General features: G+C 34.8%; 1 protein-coding gene across 6 annotated transcripts in view; it reads right to left on the bottom strand.

The window, feature by feature from the left end:
- Positions 1-555: 555 nt before the first annotated feature.
- Positions 556-17,781, bottom strand: part of Pign (phosphatidylinositol glycan anchor biosynthesis, class N) — a 135,058-nt gene continuing 117,832 nt past the window's right edge. For 3 of the 6 annotated variants that reach the window (XM_013511163.1, XM_013511150.1, XM_013511154.1), the window contains 2 exons: positions 7,932-8,102; positions 4,805-6,149 (listed from right to left, as the gene is read on the bottom strand). In XM_013511163.1, the coding sequence (XP_013366617.1) occupies positions 6,026-6,149; positions 7,932-8,102 (295 nt within the window). In that variant the 3' untranslated portion in view covers positions 4,805-6,025. Of the gene's footprint in view, positions 959-4,136; positions 4,465-4,804; positions 6,150-7,931; positions 8,103-17,781 lie in introns of those variants that run through there. The other 3 variants (XM_013511173.1, XM_005373015.1, XR_001232906.1) reach the window with 2 other exon arrangements.

The raw sequence follows: 17,781 nt of genomic DNA on the forward strand, positions 1-17,781 counted from the left end.
GTTTTGAGGGTGAATGAGATATTTGTTGGAGATCACTTATTAGAGAATTACTGAAATATCTCAATTAAATGTGGTCAGTAGCTGTATTTGAACAATGGATCTTAAAAATTTTCAGTTCTGCTTGAAAATCTTGTAAAGAACTCAAACTGGCCTGGTTTGGGTCAGATGGGCACCCCATATACTACTCAAATGTGGTGTTTAGCTCCTACCAGAGATATAATAGTAGCAACGGAGGCACAGTTGTCTCAAGAACATTAAGCAGGGGTATAGCTGCCCACAACAAACACTATATTTACAGGAGTATACCAATTGATAGAAAATATTCATGAAGAAAGCACTGTAGTCCCTATGATGAACTACTCTCAAAAAGGCTAAAAGACGGGGATAGAGAAACATAAACAGAGGTGCAGAGAGAAAAAAAGGAAAAAGAAAAGCAACAGAAAAACTAAGGACTGCACAAACCACTTCTTCATCCTGTGTATTTGTTATGATACCGTTAATGCATTTCTGTAAAATTATTTGTGCAGCAGAGAAAAAATTAAAAATAATCTTTTTTATTTTAGAATAGTTTCATAGAATATTTGTAAAAATAGTGCAAAGTTCCCACATACTCCCTTACCCAGTTTATCCAGTTTTTAACAACTTACATTGTAAGGTCTATTTTCAAAATTAATGAAACAATATTGATATTTTATTAACTAAATCCATACTACTGAACTCAGATTTCCTTAGTTTTCACTTAATGTCCTTTTTGTTTTAGGATCCCACCCAAAATGCCACATTACATTTCTTATTCATGACTGTGTAGGCAGGCTCCTTTTCACTGTGACAGTTTCTTAGCATTTCCTTGTTTTTGATGGCTTTGACAGCTTTGAAGAATATGCATTGGGTATTTTGTAGAATGTCCGTGAATCGAGACTTGTCTGTTTTGCTCATAAGTAGACCATGGCTCTGAGTTCTGGGGAGGAAGACCATAGAGGTAAGGTGCTGTCCTTACCACCTCATATCCAAGTACACGCCAGCACTGTAACTTAATGCTGCTGTTAACCTTGATCACCTGGCAGAGATGATGACCTTTTATAAGATAAAACCAATGACAATAATTTCAGAGATAGGACAAGGCAAGCAAGGGCACACCAGGCAAATTGGAATTGGATTTTATGGTTTAACACTTTAAGGATATTACTTCTCATCAGCAAGCAGAGGAACTTTTAAAAAACACTGACCAACTATTCCTAGGTAGTCTGGAAATAGTGAGGTATTACAAGTAAAAGGTAATGCCCATAGGATTAACAATTAGCTTGTTAATCATATTAGTCAAGTCCAATGAAAACACTGCTTAAAGTAAAAGCAACTTTTAAAAATTCATGAAATTGTTGATATTTGCTACAAGGGTATATGAAACAAGTCAAGCTAACTTCTGCAAAAATAACTACATGTTCACAAGTTAATCTAAGAGCACTAATTTTAGATTTTAATTCTTCAGTCTAGTCTAAAGGAAATCTTGACAATTGGTGTTTTTATAATTTTTGTAAAAAAGCATCATTAAATGAATTTAACTATAATTAACTTCTACAGTTCCAGTCACAAGAAAATAAGCTTATATTGGTTGTGAGTTTAGTTTTCAGGTAAAAGATGTAAAATACAAGAAATTCCAACAAGGCTCTACTATCAACTATCATAAATATGATGCAATCTGGTAGTTCTGAATGTTCTCACATGAAAGACTAAATAATGATAAACTTAATTTATAAGCAGACAAAATTCCTGATACATTTTAAAGTTTTCCCATATCGAGGGCTAAAAGAAGGTTTACTGATTTTCAGGAAAAAAATCAATGAGACACATATCCTATTTTCAAAACATGTGAGAAACTGAGATTTTATGCAGGGTGTGGTGGCACATGCTTGTAATTGCAGTACTAAGGAGGCTCAGGCAGGAGGATTGCCATGAACTCAAGGCCAGCCTGGACTACATAGCCAAACTCTGTCTCAAGAAACAAAACAAACAAACAAACAAAAAACCTGAGACTTTATCTAGGTAAGTAACAACATGCCTACAATCCTAGCTACTTGGGAGGCGGAAGCAGAAAGACCACAACTTTAAGGTCAGCCGAAGGAACTGTGCAAGATTCTGTTGAAAAGAAAAGGAAAAAAGGGCTGAGCATGTAGTTCAGCTCAGTGCACCATAGGTTCAGTCCCCAGCATGTGTGTGGGGGGAGCAAGAGAGGAAGCGGGAGAAGAAAGAAGGAAAAGCAAATGAAGGAAAACTAGACCTTGGTTAGCGCAAAAGTACATGAGGACATTTCTAAAGGCTGTTACCTTCTGGGAGGCAGACTTTAGAATAGGGTCTGCAAGTCAGGTAAGTAGAAATTTCTTCATCCCTTTAGAAGGCACATAAGTTAAACTCCTGAAGGAAAGTAACTTAACTTTGACTATTTCTTAAATATATTAGATCAGAGAACTCTTTTTATTAAGACATTTGCATACAATGAACTAATATTCTAAGAGAATATTGTAGTATTTTTTTCAGAAATACTGCTCTATTGCACATAAATACCATAATTCTAAAGGTGAACTGATCAACAACTGCAGTCCATTTTAGTGCATTAAAGGAAATTAATAAGCAATACATCTCAAATGTTTTTATTTCATTAGTGAATGACTATTAAGTACAAAACTCCCATCCTTTCATTTTTTATAAGCCATGCTGATGCTGAAGTAGTGAAATGCTACAATGACATAACATCAAGAGCATACAGTATAACAATCACAAATGCCTTAGAACATTTTAAAGAGGATGAGGGGACTGTCCACATAGAAAAGGAGAGAAATTACCAAGTTATCTCTGGTCTTTTGAAGGAGTCTACATAACTCTAAAGTGTAGACAACATAACTCCAAAATGGTCCTTTCCAAATGAGTAAGTTGATTTAGCGTCACTGTCTTCAGGTCTCTGAAATGATGACACCTAATGCGTAGATGGAGCTTATCCGCTTCCCAACAGCAGCTCCTGCCTGTCTCTAGAGACTACACTGTGAAATTGTCTTCACTCCTCTGTCTTTAGAAATCATATTTTGAATGGCACAGTGGTATGTCAAAAGGAGTAAAGGAGTTTCTAGATCACTAAAACAGCACACCGCCCAGGTGTTGTGGTGCATGTCTGTAATCCCAGCACTTGGGAAGTTGAGGCAGGAGGATCTTGGTGAGTTCAAGGCCAGCCTGGGCCACACAGCAAGCTCAAGACCAGCCTGAACACATGAAAAGATCCTGTCTCAAAAAACAAAACAAACAAACAAACAACTCCCTTCAAAAAAACCTTACAGTGTACTACACAGAGATGGCAGTAGAGGAGAGGACTTGACATACATGTTCCTAATGTCTGAGTTCGCTAAAATTTGGAATGCGTTTTTAATAAGAAATAATATTATAATCAAATGAAAACTTCATTTCCCTGAAAATAAGACCTATCAAAAATTAATCAACCGTAAAAACTAGAGATTAAAAACACCAGCCCTAGCACATTGCCTTACCTGCCATTACAGAGTAGCCAGAGCAAGAAAATACTGAGCTACAGTCTTCTGCATGACACTGGCCATCATCATGGTAACAACCAGAGCTTATTTTCTAGTTAGGTCTTACTTTCGGGGAAATGTGGTTTTATCAAATGCCCTCATTAATAAATAATTTTGTGGACATTATTTTAAAGCTACGCCACCACTTACAACATTTCCATACAAACATAAAAAACCTTTTTGCATTCCCAGTATTGCACACTAATATAATAAGAAGAATTATTTTATAAGGAAATTATGGAAAGGCTACAGTTCACCTCCTAAAGCCTTAATCTCTCCAAATTTATTCATGGTCTTTGCGACATAGGATGCCTGTTCTGTAGTTCAATATATTCTCAACTGGATATTCTCACTTTAATTCTTATAAAAATTCCTAATCTAAACAATGTTAGCTAGCAAATGTCTAAAGTCTTGCTCCAGAAAACAAATCTACTATGGCATATACAGAATGGAAAAATAAATGCCTTAAAAAGACATATATTTTGCCTAAATCTCCTTTCTTTTTTTCCTGGTATTTAGTATAAAAATATAGAAAGGAATGTAGCTCAGTAGCACAGTGCTTACCTGGGAAGTGCAAGGCCCTGAGTTTGATTCTCGGTACCAAAAAAAAAAAAAAAAAGAATTAAAAATATATGCTTCAAAACACTTTAAGATTGTTTAGAAACTATGGACTAGAAAAGGCCCATTCTTAAGTCAGGGTGGGGGGGCTATACACAGTGTAGCAAGGTACCCAGTGGCTGCAGAGACACTTTCTACTCCTATAAACTCACAATGACCCCAAAGGCAGTATTAAAAGAAAAAAACATGCTCTGAAGAACATAATAAACATAAGGCATTGAGCACCTTTTACAACGTTGCAATAAAATATTCATTAATTTCTTTGTATAAAAGTCTGGGGAAAAAAGGACAAAAGGCAAAATTAGATACAAAAAGACTTAAGTGATACATTTTTTATATAGTAATCAGTCTTCTCTGATATGTGGAAAAACTGATGAAAAATAATGAGATTATATGAAAGCACATGGATTCTCTTTCTACCAACACAGTAGCCTTTTATTTATCTACCTAGATTTTATATTACAGACCAAATCATAAGGTCTTCAGTTAACATAAATACTTCTCTTTTAATATACCAAAATTCTTTCACTACTGTACCATGAAGTATTATCACAAATATACTAAAAGTATAGTTTATCATAAACAAAGATTAAGAAAATATATTTTGCCCCTAATTTCGATTTTCTAAATTATATTTATTCAATCACTTGCAAATTTGAAATATCCAGTAAGCTGTACAGTGCTTCCTATTTATTAATGCAAATTAACAATGCTATAATTTAATTCAAAAGCAATTTTTTGAAAAAAAAAAATGGTATACATACCAGCAAAGGTTAGCATCAGTCAAACACTTCTGGCATATCATGGGTCAACTCTACAGTGATATATAAAAGTAAATGGATATTCCAAATAAAAATTAGTCTTAAAATATTTAGTCCATTGGAATTAATTTACAAATGGAAATCTAAATTTAATGAGATGACTTTAGGTCTATGGCTAGTATCTCACAACCACAAAAATAGCATTTTCAACATGAATTCTTAGGATATTGTCAGGAAGTTTTAACCACAATTTAGAGCATCCCGTTGAAATAATACATGAAAAAAATTTGTAAGTATAACAGATATTGAGTCTACAACTAAAAATTCCTTTTAATTTTTTGTTTAGACAAGACATAAGTACTAAACATTCTTCCCATTTTTTTATCCCTCAAATTCTGTGATAATCTAGAAACGAGGGGAAGAGGGAGTGAAAGTTGAACCTGTATCTAGCTAGCTGACTATGGAAACTCTGGAAACAGCATTAAAATGCCTAAGATAGTGCCACTGCATTCTGAAGAAAAATGACAAACACAAACATTTTTCTGCCGGAGTTTCAGTAAATCTGAAATAACATACCCTGCCTTACCAGTGATATCACTGAGTAGTTAGAACTACTACAAAGCAGTGCTGAGAGCTGATAAATACTCCTGATGCCAGCTTATGATCTCCCTTAAGTTCAACAACAGCAATGTTGGGTGCCATCAGTACTGTCCCCATAGATAGACGCTATCCTTTGGACACATGGGAAGCTGTACCATGATCAGATTGTTACAGAAGCTTTGAACATTACTGAGAAGAGCTGCCAGCTACAGAAAAAGAATGAAAATGGAGAGTGCTTTACTTATGCATTCCCACACACATAACCACTACTTCAAAGTGAATAAAAAACGTCAAAGAAAAAGGTATCTCCTTTATCCAAGATAACCTGTAAACTCAGAATTCCAAATAAGTTTTGTACAGTAGTAGAACATGCTATGCATCTATATCCATCTTCTTTTGAATCCTTGATGAGATTGTAATTTAGAAAGAGAATGATAAACAGGATCCAGATGCTGGATGATGGATTTAGCAACATTATATGAGGTGGCTTTTGGGTTTGCCATACAGTTTGAGCTGCTTAGTTGTGAGCAGCTGTGCCAGACCATTGAGAAACACCAAAAAGATGGCCATGGACATGACGATCACATAGTGGCTGATGCTGCAAAGAAGAAAAATAAACACATTACAGGCTGATAAGAGCACATGAGAAAAACAAGATTTCCTAAATGTTTTTAAACAGATATACGACATACACAGAATTACAAAGGCTACCAATGATTTCAAAATAGCTACCAAAATGTTTTCCTAAAAGCCCAAATTTGTTATATAGTAACATAAATAATAGATATATTTCCTTAGTAATGTATTGCTTAAAAATTAATAATGTATGTTAGTTATATATTAATTTAAACCTCAGTAACAAACTACTATTTACTGAAATATGCTGAAACAGTATTTTGAGACATCTTCAATGACTGAATATGCTATAAAAATGTGGTTTGCATTAGTAGTGTCCATGACATTGTCACCAGTAGAACTTAAATTTCAAAAGTTTTTAGAAAAATGAAACAATTTTCTTCCTCTGATTCTTGGATCTTTGAACTCTATCTACATCTATCCAAGATGTCCCCAGGTTATTTATTCTGACATTTTAGAGCATACTCTGAAGTATGTTAGAAGCATTTTCACAAAACTATCCACTACTTAGAAAGAAAAATGTTACCCAAACTCAAATTCAGTGAAGTGAAACTATAGTCAAGGATCTAAACAAAGGAAAAAAGAACGCGTTTCTTTATTAACCTCACAATCAAAGCAACTGTCTCCTAGACGTTTGGAAAGGAATAGTAATAAATACTCTTAAAATCACTTTTTCCATCTATCAGCAATAGTAAATGTTTAGATTTCCTTTTTAAATAGAGTAAATGTACTATCTACAGAGAATATGGCTTCATAAAAATTTTTCAGAAATATGGAAAGAAATGTAGGCTATGTATCTCACAAATGTGCAATAAAGCAGAGGGTTCATACAATATGTACAGTATGGCCTATGCCAAGCTATGGTGCATACGTATTCTCAAGTTGCCTATTTTCAATGCTTACAAGAATTACATTTGATGTTTTAACTTAATAATAATTTTTATTTTTTATATTTTTCAAGAAAAAGAGGGTGATTACTGACATATACCACCATGCCTGGTATAAAATAAGACTTTTTAAAAACTCATTTGTTTTCACTGGGGAAGTAATATAATAGGATACTGGACATGGAATTTTTCTACTTAATTTTATTAATTTATAAATGCTTATTAATTTATAAATATATTTCTCTCTGCATTATTTTTTACCTGGAATGCATACAGTATAGATGCTACCTACTACTTAATTTATTCACTGATAATTATTTAAAAAGACTATATTTATCATCCTTATGAAGACATGTTACATATAAAATTATTTAAATATTTATTTTAAAATAATACTCCTGAATAACTCATGCCAAGTTAGACAAGACCATGTTACTAAAATTTAGTGAGCCATATATATATATATACATATACATGGCTCACTAAATTTTAGTAATACACACATATACATACACACATATACATACACATACACATATATACAAACACAAGAAGACTCTAAATGGTGAAAAGAAGAGGTTAGACTGTCTAGGGTTGTTGGAACGCATGGAATTTCAGCTTTGAGTTCCCTGGGTTTTCTTCTGTCTTATATATGCCTGCTTAGAAGAAGAAGCAGGCAACCCGAACATGTGACAGACATGGGCACAGACAAAAAAAAACCCCAAAGTACCACCAAAACAAAAGTCTCTCTACCTAGCCAGGGGTCAGAGAAGCAAGGGACATTCCTGAGACACTGACAACTTATGATCAACCACTCTTCTTCAGCCAGATAGAGAAATCACTACTCCTATCCTTACCAGGCTATAATGGGGTACTCCAGATCCCCATCCATACTCCCTATCTTCTGTGGTATCAGAGCAGGCTGAGTAGGGAAGCTGGTACTTTCATCTATCCAAGGTGATGTTCTATTCACATTCAGCAATAATGCGGCCCTCCTCCTCCTCAGTGGGGTAGAGTCAAGGGGAGGTCTAGTAGAGAGTCAGGAATACAATAATTCTCAGTAAAGAAGCAGAAGACATAAAGAAGAACCAAACAGAGATGTCAGAAGTGAAAAATACAATAACCAAAATAAAAACCTCAGTGAATGGCCTTATTAGTAGCACTGAGTGGACAGAGAAAAGAATCTGTAAAACTGAAAAAACAGTAAAAACTAATACAAAGCCAGCCTGAACAACAGAGAAAATAGGAAAGGACAGGACCGTACAGAAAAAGTGAACCCTTACAGACATAAAGACTATGATAAAAGATCTAATATTTGTTTCATAGAGTTCTAGAAGGAAAAGAAAAAGAGTATCCAAAGTAGTACCTAAAAACTTTGGAAAAATGGTAAAAGTCATATACCTATAGATTACAGAAGCTAAGCAAATGTCATACAAAATAAATTAAAATCATTCACATAAATACACATTATACCACTGACAACTAAAAACAAAATAAAAAAAAAAAACAAAAAAAATAAAAATAAAAACAAAATCATTTGAGCCAGCTACTAGGGAGGCTTAGACAGGAGGATTTTATATTCAAAGCCAAGCAACTTAGACCTTAAGAAAGGGTTATACTTCAGTGGTAAAGTAAGTGCCAGGCCCTGTATTCAATTCCCAATACCTTTTCTCCCCTCCAAAAAAAAAGAAAAGAAAGGGAAAAAGGAAATCACAGAAAAACCTACAGAGGAAATATCTGAATGATGATAGCAGATGTTTATCAGAAAATGTGGGCACCAGAGAGAGAGGACCCAGTTTTTCAAGTGCTGAAAGAAAAGAACTGTCGACCAGGAATACAGTAAAAATATTTTTCTGGAAAGAAAACTCAAAACATTCTCAAATGAAGGAAAACAAAAGAATTTCTTGTCTACACACCTACCTTCTAAAGGATGTCTGAAAGAAGTTCTCTAAATGGAAAGAAAATAAAAGGCACCTAGGAAAATTATGAAAGAATTTGGTAGGCAAACATGAATACAGTAAGCTTACCTTCTCCTCTTGAGTTTTCTAAATTATATTTAATTGATGAAGCAAAAATTATAACACTATCTGATGGGATTTCAAATTCATGTGGAGGAAATACTTAAAATAATTATATTGTGAGGGCGTAAAAGGATGTTAAAAGATATAAACTAGTCTAAAGATATCAGTAGACTGTGATCAGCTATGAGTATATAACATAATACCTAGAACAAACACTTAAAGCCATACAAAGAGATACACTAAAAACACAACAAAAAAACAGAACTTTAGAAAATGTTCAGGTAACACATAGGAAGACAGGAAACACAAAACAGAACAAACAGAAAATAAAAAATAAAACAGTAGACTTTAGCTCCAGTATATCAATAATTATACTAAGCATAGTCTAATTACACCAACTAAATATGAGATTAGTAGAGTTGATTAAAAAAATGACCAAACCATATACTGTCTATAAGACACTTCAATGATACTTCAACTATAATGACAAGATACTTCAACTGTATTTCAACAAGATACTTCAACTATAATGACACAGGCAGATTAAAAGTAAGAGGATGGCAAAGATATAGGTTGAGTGTCTCTTATCTGAAATGTTTGAAACTCCAGAAATGTTTTGGTGTTTTGAGTGTTTGTTTATATGTAATGAAATATCTTGGGGAGAGGACCAAAGCCTAAACACAAAATTCTTTCATGTTTCATATACACCATGTATTCACAGCCTGAAGGTAATTCTGTATTTGGATTTTAGATTTTTGGATTGGAATACTCAGTCTGTATATCATGCAAACATTAATTAAAAGAAAGTAGGAGTGGCTATATTAATGTCAGATAAAATAGAACTCATAGCAAAGATACCCTTTTGTCAACAACCAAAAGCAGACTTTGCTGAAATCAGAAAGAGAATTAAACAACACCATCAACAATAGGGTATAAGTGACAATTATAGAATACTTGACCACTAATAACAGAGTTCAGGTTCTTTCCAAGTTCTCAAGCTTACTAAGATAGGCCATATTCTGGGTCTTAAAGCAAAGTTCTTCAAGAATAAAAGAACAGAAACCATACAGATTTCAATAGAATAAAACTAGAAATCAATAACAGATAATAAGAAAATCTTCAAGTACTTATAAACTGAACAATAAATTTGTAAATAATGCATGGGCCAAAGATGCAGTTTCAAAAGAAATTTTAAAACAGAATGAAAGGGAAAATCAAGCACATCAAAGTTTGTAGAATACAGCAAAAGCATTGCTGAGATAGAACCATGCAAATATATGCACCTCCACCCAAAAAAAGAGTCCAAATCATCTATTTGACATTACTACACATTTATTGTATATTTCATACCAAAACTGACTAACATGGATCATGGACTTAATGTAAAATGTAAAAGTATAAATATTTTTGAAACAAAACCAGGAGAAATTCTTTAGGGCTGCTGCTAGACAGGGGTCTGAGACTGATACCAAAAGCATAATTGAAAAAAGGAAAAATTGGTAAACTGGACTTTTATTCATCAGAGAAATGCAAATTAAAGCCAAAATAAAGTATTATTATACACCTACTTGAATGATTAAAATAAAAAATAAGCATGTAAAGAAACTGAGTCACTGTTGTCTGGTATACTCACTCTGGGAGAGTTCGGCAGTTTCTTCACAAAACTCAATGTGCAGCTACTGTTAAGTCTCAGTGGCCAAGCATGTTGGTGCACGTCTGTAATCCTAGCACTCAGGAGGCTGAGGCAGGAGGATCTTTGTGAGTTCAAGACCAGACTGGACTACAAAGTGAGCTCAAGGCCAGCCTGAACGGCATAGTGAGACCCTGTCTCAAAAAAAAGGTCTCAGCAAATGTAGTTCTGGGAATTTATACCAAAGAAATAAAAAAAAAAATGTTCACAAGAATGTCTACAAAGGCCTTATTCATAATAACCAAAATGTAGAAATAACCCTGATGTCCTTTAACAGGTAAATGATTAAACAAGTCCTGACATATCCATACCATATATTTACTCAGCAATAAAAATGAATGAACTAAATACATAACTTGAGTGAATTGCCAGAGACTTACAGAGTGAAAAGAATGAATTCCAAAAGATTACATACCATATCATTCCATTTGTATAACATTTACGAAATAATAGAATTATAGAAATGGAAAACAAATTAATGGTTGCCAGAGGTCAAGGAGAGGTAGGGGTGGGGGTAGAAGGATGAAAGGGAAGTGGGTGTGGCTATAAAAGCGCAACATGAAAGATGTTTGTCTTCATGGGAATTTTCTATTGACAGCATCAATGTCAAAATCCTTATTGGACTATGTTTTGCATGAAGTTACTACTGGGGGTAACTGGGTAAAGGGTGCACAGGATTCTTCTCTATTATTTCTTATATCCTCATGCAAATCAATAATTACTCCAAACAATTAAACATTCTTGTTTCTTTTTTAAGTTTGAGGGCCATAGAAAACAGGAGGTGGGCTAGTTTGGACTGAAGGGCCACAGAGATTGCTGACCTCTACCCCAGAATATAAGCCTTATGGAAGTAAGACCCCATGACCTTTATCTCTTTCCCCATTGTATGTCTAAGGACCAGTGCAAGGCTTGTGGAAACTCAATCAATATTTGTTAAATGAATTATTAAAGAGTAATTCGTAATTTAAAAAATTGTAAGACCTTTTGTTTCATATTACCTCAGTAGATTTAACCTATACAGGATAACTAAGATAGTTGTACTATGGATTTCTATTATCTTATTGAAAGGAACAGTTAATGTTTAATTGTTTGATCAATGTTAAATGCCTATAGTTATTTATATGAGTAACCACTTTGAACATATCAATATGTAATACAGCCACCATTGTTATCACCATGTCTGAAAATATGTATTGCTTGTGTTGTTTTTGTGTTCTTTTATAAATGTCTGTGTCTGTTAATATGTTCTTTATCTTTAAAATTTTAAAAAAAGATTTAACCTAGACTTAAATCAGACTTCCTAAAAATAGCAGTCATAAACATAATCAAAATTAAATACTTTAAAAAAGCTTAATGAAATATTTCCCCCCTTTTTTCCTAACAAAAAGAGTGATGGAAATGAAGTAAAGTTAACCCTGCAAGATAGCAAAACATAAAGTGAAGTATACTATTGGTCAGAACAATGGATAGTCCTGCCACACATTAACACAAGACAAAGAAACACTCATCACAAAAAAGTCAAAACTGTTTTGGCCAGGCTCACTTTATATTTGTGAGAATCACTTTGAACAATGGTTTTCTCTGAGTCACTGGATTATGGGTAAGCTTATTTTTTCTTAATGCTTTCAGTATTTCCTTAGGTTTGTTTTTTTTTTTTTTTTTTTTTTTTGAGACAGGGTGTCACTTTGTAGTTCAGGCTAGCACCCTGAATTCTCTATGTAGTCCAGGCTGGCCTCGAACTCACAGCAATCCTCCTGTCTCAGCCTCCTGGGTGTTGGGAGTGTAGGCATGCACCACCATGCCTGGCTATATTTTCATTTTTTGTTTTTTGTTTTTTTTTTTTCCGGTACCGGGAACCGAACTCACGACCTTGTGCTTGCCAGGCAGGCGCTTTTGCCACTGAGCTAAATCCCCAGCCCCTATATTTTCTATAATAAGCTTTTGATATATTTCTATTCGTGTGATGCTTAAAATTTATGTCAGGTATCAGCCACAGAACTTTATTCTGTTTCTAAAGTTTCAACAGGGCATTTAAAAATTTGTACCAATTCATGAGACCAAAACCCTCAACCAGTAAGTGGGATGTAATTGTCACAACTTTTCATGTTAACAAATATTTACTCCCAAGGCCAGAAACTTAAGCTCATACAGTCAGAAGTGAGATGATATTTTGATGTACAAAATTTATATTTTGTGTATTTTTAAAATAAATGTTAACACATACAAAAATTGTGATGAGTTAGTAAGGAAGTACAGACTGCCTCCCATACAGCCTTGAGGATCAGCTGCAAGAAAGCTCAATCTGACCTTGGTCCCAGGGAGAAACCAGGCAAGGAGGTTGGGAACCAGGTAGATGAAGAAAAGATATGAGGACTGTAATGTTACTACACTGTAGGAAAGATAAGTAAAATGTAGTGTATTGGTACAGTGGAACACTTCAGCAAAGAAAATGAACAAGGTGCTAATGTAAACTATGATATACATAAATGGCAAAAAAATACCAAAAAACAAAAAAAGTACACAAAGTGGAAGAAATCAAGTCAGGCATACTGGCACAAGCCTGTAGTCCTAACTACTTGGGAGGCTGAGGAAGAAGGATTGCTTGAGCCCAGGAGTTTGAAACTAGTCCAGGCAATTTAAAGTGTCTTTAAGAAAAAAGTAATGTGGAAGAAATCAGATATAAAACACAACATATTGTATAACTGTGTTTATATGAAATGCCCAGACTCAGACTTGACAAATCTGTAGAGATAGAAAGCAGATGAGTAGTTGTCTAGGGCTGGATAGGGGAATGGGGATACAGTGTAAATAGGCTCAGGGCAATGCTTTGGGTGATTGAAACACGGTATTCAAAAACTAGATGGTAATGATGGTTGCATAACTCCATAAATTTGCTAAAAATTATTGAAATTATTTAAAATAATCATTTAAGATTAAACCTTACAATGGATAAATGTTATGATATGTAAATTAAAGCACAATAAAATTGCAGAAAAAAAAGAAAAGGTTACATACTACCAGATTTTTGTTTTCTTACATTTTGCTATCACTTTTAGGTCAACATATTAAACCTAAATTGATCTCTTAACACAGATGACTGCAAAACTAGTAAGTGACCCATCCTCAAATTTAATGAAAAGTCTATAAAAGAAACTCATTCCACAGATCACTTATCTCCTTACAATAGCCCAAAATTACTGACTCTTGCCTCATTTAGGCTAACATTATTACAGGAAACAGTTGTGATGCTCATCTTCCCTATGCAATTGAGCTTTAGGACATTCAGCTTGTAATATTTTGCATCACTCAAGACGTGGTGTCATATAAGCATGAGCAGAGTTATAGGAACATCAAACTTCAACTTGAAATGAGTTTGTTCCCACTCTCCCCCAACTCCCATGACTGGGTTGATACCATTTAAGTCCGTAATTCTCAAAGTGTGTATGTGTTATAACACAGAGGAATAGTATGTATGCATGGAGAGGCACAAAAAATTGCCAGGTAGGTCATTTCAACTTGCACAATGAGTGATAAAAGGCTGATGGGTTATAGAAGCAGGTCATATCTGACAGATGCACTAGGGCAGAAAAAGGTTGAGAATCACTCATGTGAATAAAGCTTGATACTCATTTTAAGTATAAAGATATTTTATACTTACACTCACTATGTTTAGAATATTCAAAAATGATTGAACAGAATCACCTTTTCATTATATCTAAAGAGAAATGATTAATACTTTAGTTGTTATTTGTATTTTAATAAGGTACAAAATAGTGGCAGTAGGAAACAATTAAAGACCAAATGAACCCCCCCATCAAATCAAGCTGCTCAATCAAACTGATGATCCTGCCTCTATTCACCTCACCACAAATACATTTAGAACATAAATTTAAATATGTTTTTATAGTTATGAAAATTACCTCAGGAATTTATCTCTAGTTTTAAAATTGCACTTTCAGTATACCATATAAAAGGCAGTACTGTATAAAGTTTATGACCTGCGATTAAATGAAGATAAAGTATAAAGATCAAAAGAAGAAAATACTAAATTAGCCCTGTCAGCTGAACACAGTTTTAGAGCTGGGGCAGCATATTTTGCATAAAGCTGTTAAATGAACACCTGATGCCCCAGGTTTTCAAGAGGAACACTGCACTTACACAGGGGCTTCAGCTGAATATGACTGCTGCACATTCTTCTCAAGAGTCCCAACTTACGATTGGTAAAACATTTCTGAAGATGCATTGCAAACAGACAGTACTATACTAATAAACAGATATGTTGTCTCACATCCTTCAATCTTCATTATTAAAGAACTATTATTTATTCATTAACCTGAAAGTAGAAATTGAAAAATCTCTCCAAAGTACTCTACAAACCCACTGGAGTCACCCCCATGACACCATAAACAAGACACATGACACTCACGGAGCTCATCAGCTCCCCCTTCTCTAAAACTCTCGGATAGCTTCTCTTTAGTTCAGTACTCATAAAACAATACAATGGCAAAGACAAAGGGATAACATTCTTTCCTGTGAATAATGGGCAACGAAGGGCTGAAGCTATTAACTATTATGAGCACAAAGGCTTTTAGGAAAAGGTGTCATGAAGGGAAACTACGGCAGAAGCACAATTCACGTTCCCACCAAGAGAACTCTGCCAGTAAATTTAATGATTCTTGTAACAAGAAAAAAAAAATCTTTGCTTCTCAAATATACTTTTCCACAGTACTAATTATAAACCCCAAACTGAAAACAACATTCTCAGAAACAGAAAGCAAGCGGAAGTAAAACAATGAGGTTTTCATGTGAACGCTATTATCTGGTGCGTTAGTTTTGAATCCTGAAGTATACTACACACTATCCAAGCTTTTACTGGAGGTAAATTATGTTTATGAAGATGTATGAATTACTCTTACCCAACAGAACCACACCATTCACTGATGCAGCATATGCCTTACTGCTGTATAAGATCTAAAGAGAAGATTTCAGAACACTAACTTGCCAACAAGAGGAGCAAAAACCAAACAAGCCTAGGTTTCATTTTTGCCCTTTTACCCTGAGCACCCTTCCCTAACTCCCCTCTCCTTGCAGTTAGCTTCCTTCCTTACAGTGAGTATATTTTGGATGGCCTGAGACAAAGATAACAAACAGAGCAAGGAGGTATTTCAGTGAGAATGACCCACAGAAAATGTGGGAAATTCGTGCAGATCAGTCCAGTTCCCTTATTGTGATGGACACAACTTTGACCTGTGGTTCCTTACTACATCCGCCTTTAAAAAGTCTCAGTCTTGTTGGCACTGAGAATAGCTTCAGTTCACTTTGGGGGAGCTCTGGTCTTCACTTTGAGCATTGCTTCCTGGCTCCGGAGGGGAAGATGGTACACTGCCAGTCTCCTGGAGAAGCTTGCCTGATGGGAACCCAGCTGTCTTCACCATTGGAGGAGCTCAGGACTTCACTATTGCTGAGGATGGCTGTGGTACTATTCAGGGGAGCTCTGGTTCTTACTTTGCACATTGCTTCCTGGCTTCAGTGCAGTTCCCTCAGCCTGTTAGCACAGATCCTTTATTCTGCTGGCACAGACTTCCTAGATTCCACCACTGACCTTTGGGCCGTCCCAGAGCAGATCCGTGAAACAGGCCTGCATGAGATACTGTTATGGGCTCCAGGCCTCCAGTTGGACTCATGGGAGGCACTGTTAAGAGCTCTAGGTCTTCAGCCGGACTTATGTAGGATATTTCTGTGGGATCCAGGCTCTCAGCTAGTTTCCTTAGTTTTAGTGTGTGGACAGATTTCCTGCACTCTTTTGTATAGCATTCTTTGGGTGACTATTATAAGTAATCTTATAAAATACGTGTCCTGTATTATATTTTTTTCCCTTGCAAAACATCCCCCAAACTATAACAAAGTATAAACCAGAACTGTTCAAGGCAAACCAGGACATATGAAATCACTATGTATATATGGCTGCTCTCACTCTAAAAAAAATCTCAGAATTTTTTGTGGCATATTTTTACCCTGTTTATCACTAATTAATTATAGATTACTTTGGTAGGCATACACAAATCTTTAGAGTACTAAAACATGAAATTAACATAATTTTCTCATGATTACTACTGCAGATTTGGGATCAAAAATGCATTCTCAGCCTGCAAGGGCTAGTTCTGTTTCCGTTCTGTTTCCCTCAGTTTGAATGAGGCTCACTGTTTTAAGCCCTCACATTCTTTTTGCTGATTGGTGCTTTGGTGGATGACTTGTTCTCATGATGGCTGTATTAAAAGATACAAGGATTATAGCTAGCAGTGTGACACAAGTGCCAACAAGATTGCCATGCTAAATGTTAAATGACAGTTTTGAATGACTCTTAAAAAATCCACCAAGAAAACACAAGTAAACAAAATTAAAGATTAACAAATTGGGCTATATTAAAACAAAAAATTTATGTGCTTAAAGGATATAATCAACAAAGTAAAAAGACAACTATAGAATGGGAGGAAATGTTTGAAAAACATCTGAGAAAGAATATATAAAGAATCCTTACAACTCAACAATGGAACAACAAAATAACCCAATTTGGATGGGAAAATCATCTGAAGAGACATTTCTCCCCCAAAGACATACAACTGTCCAAAAAGCATTTGAAAAGATGCTCAATAGGAGGGGGTCAGAGTAGTCAAATCCAGAAACACAAATTAGAATGGGGGTTGCCAGGTGCTGGGGGAAAGGAAAATGGGAAGTTACTTATTGGGAACTGTGTCTTATACAAGATGAAAAGTCCTGGAGATCTGTTGTACAAAAATGTGAATATATTAGTATTGAACTGCACACTTAAAATGATTGAGAGGTAAATTTTATGTTATATGTATTCCACCACAATTTTTAAAAAAGTTGACAATTTACGTTCAGCACTGTTAAACTGGTAAGGGTGGCCTAAGTCTATTTCTGTAGCAGGGTGATAAAATTTGACCCAAAGCTGCCTCTATATGTAGTGATGAACTG

This window comes from Chinchilla lanigera, unplaced genomic scaffold (assembly GCF_000276665.1).
Source record: "Chinchilla lanigera isolate Chin_1 unplaced genomic scaffold, ChiLan1.0 scaffold00001, whole genome shotgun sequence".
In the NCBI taxonomy this organism is placed as follows: domain Eukaryota; kingdom Metazoa; phylum Chordata; class Mammalia; order Rodentia; family Chinchillidae; genus Chinchilla; species Chinchilla lanigera.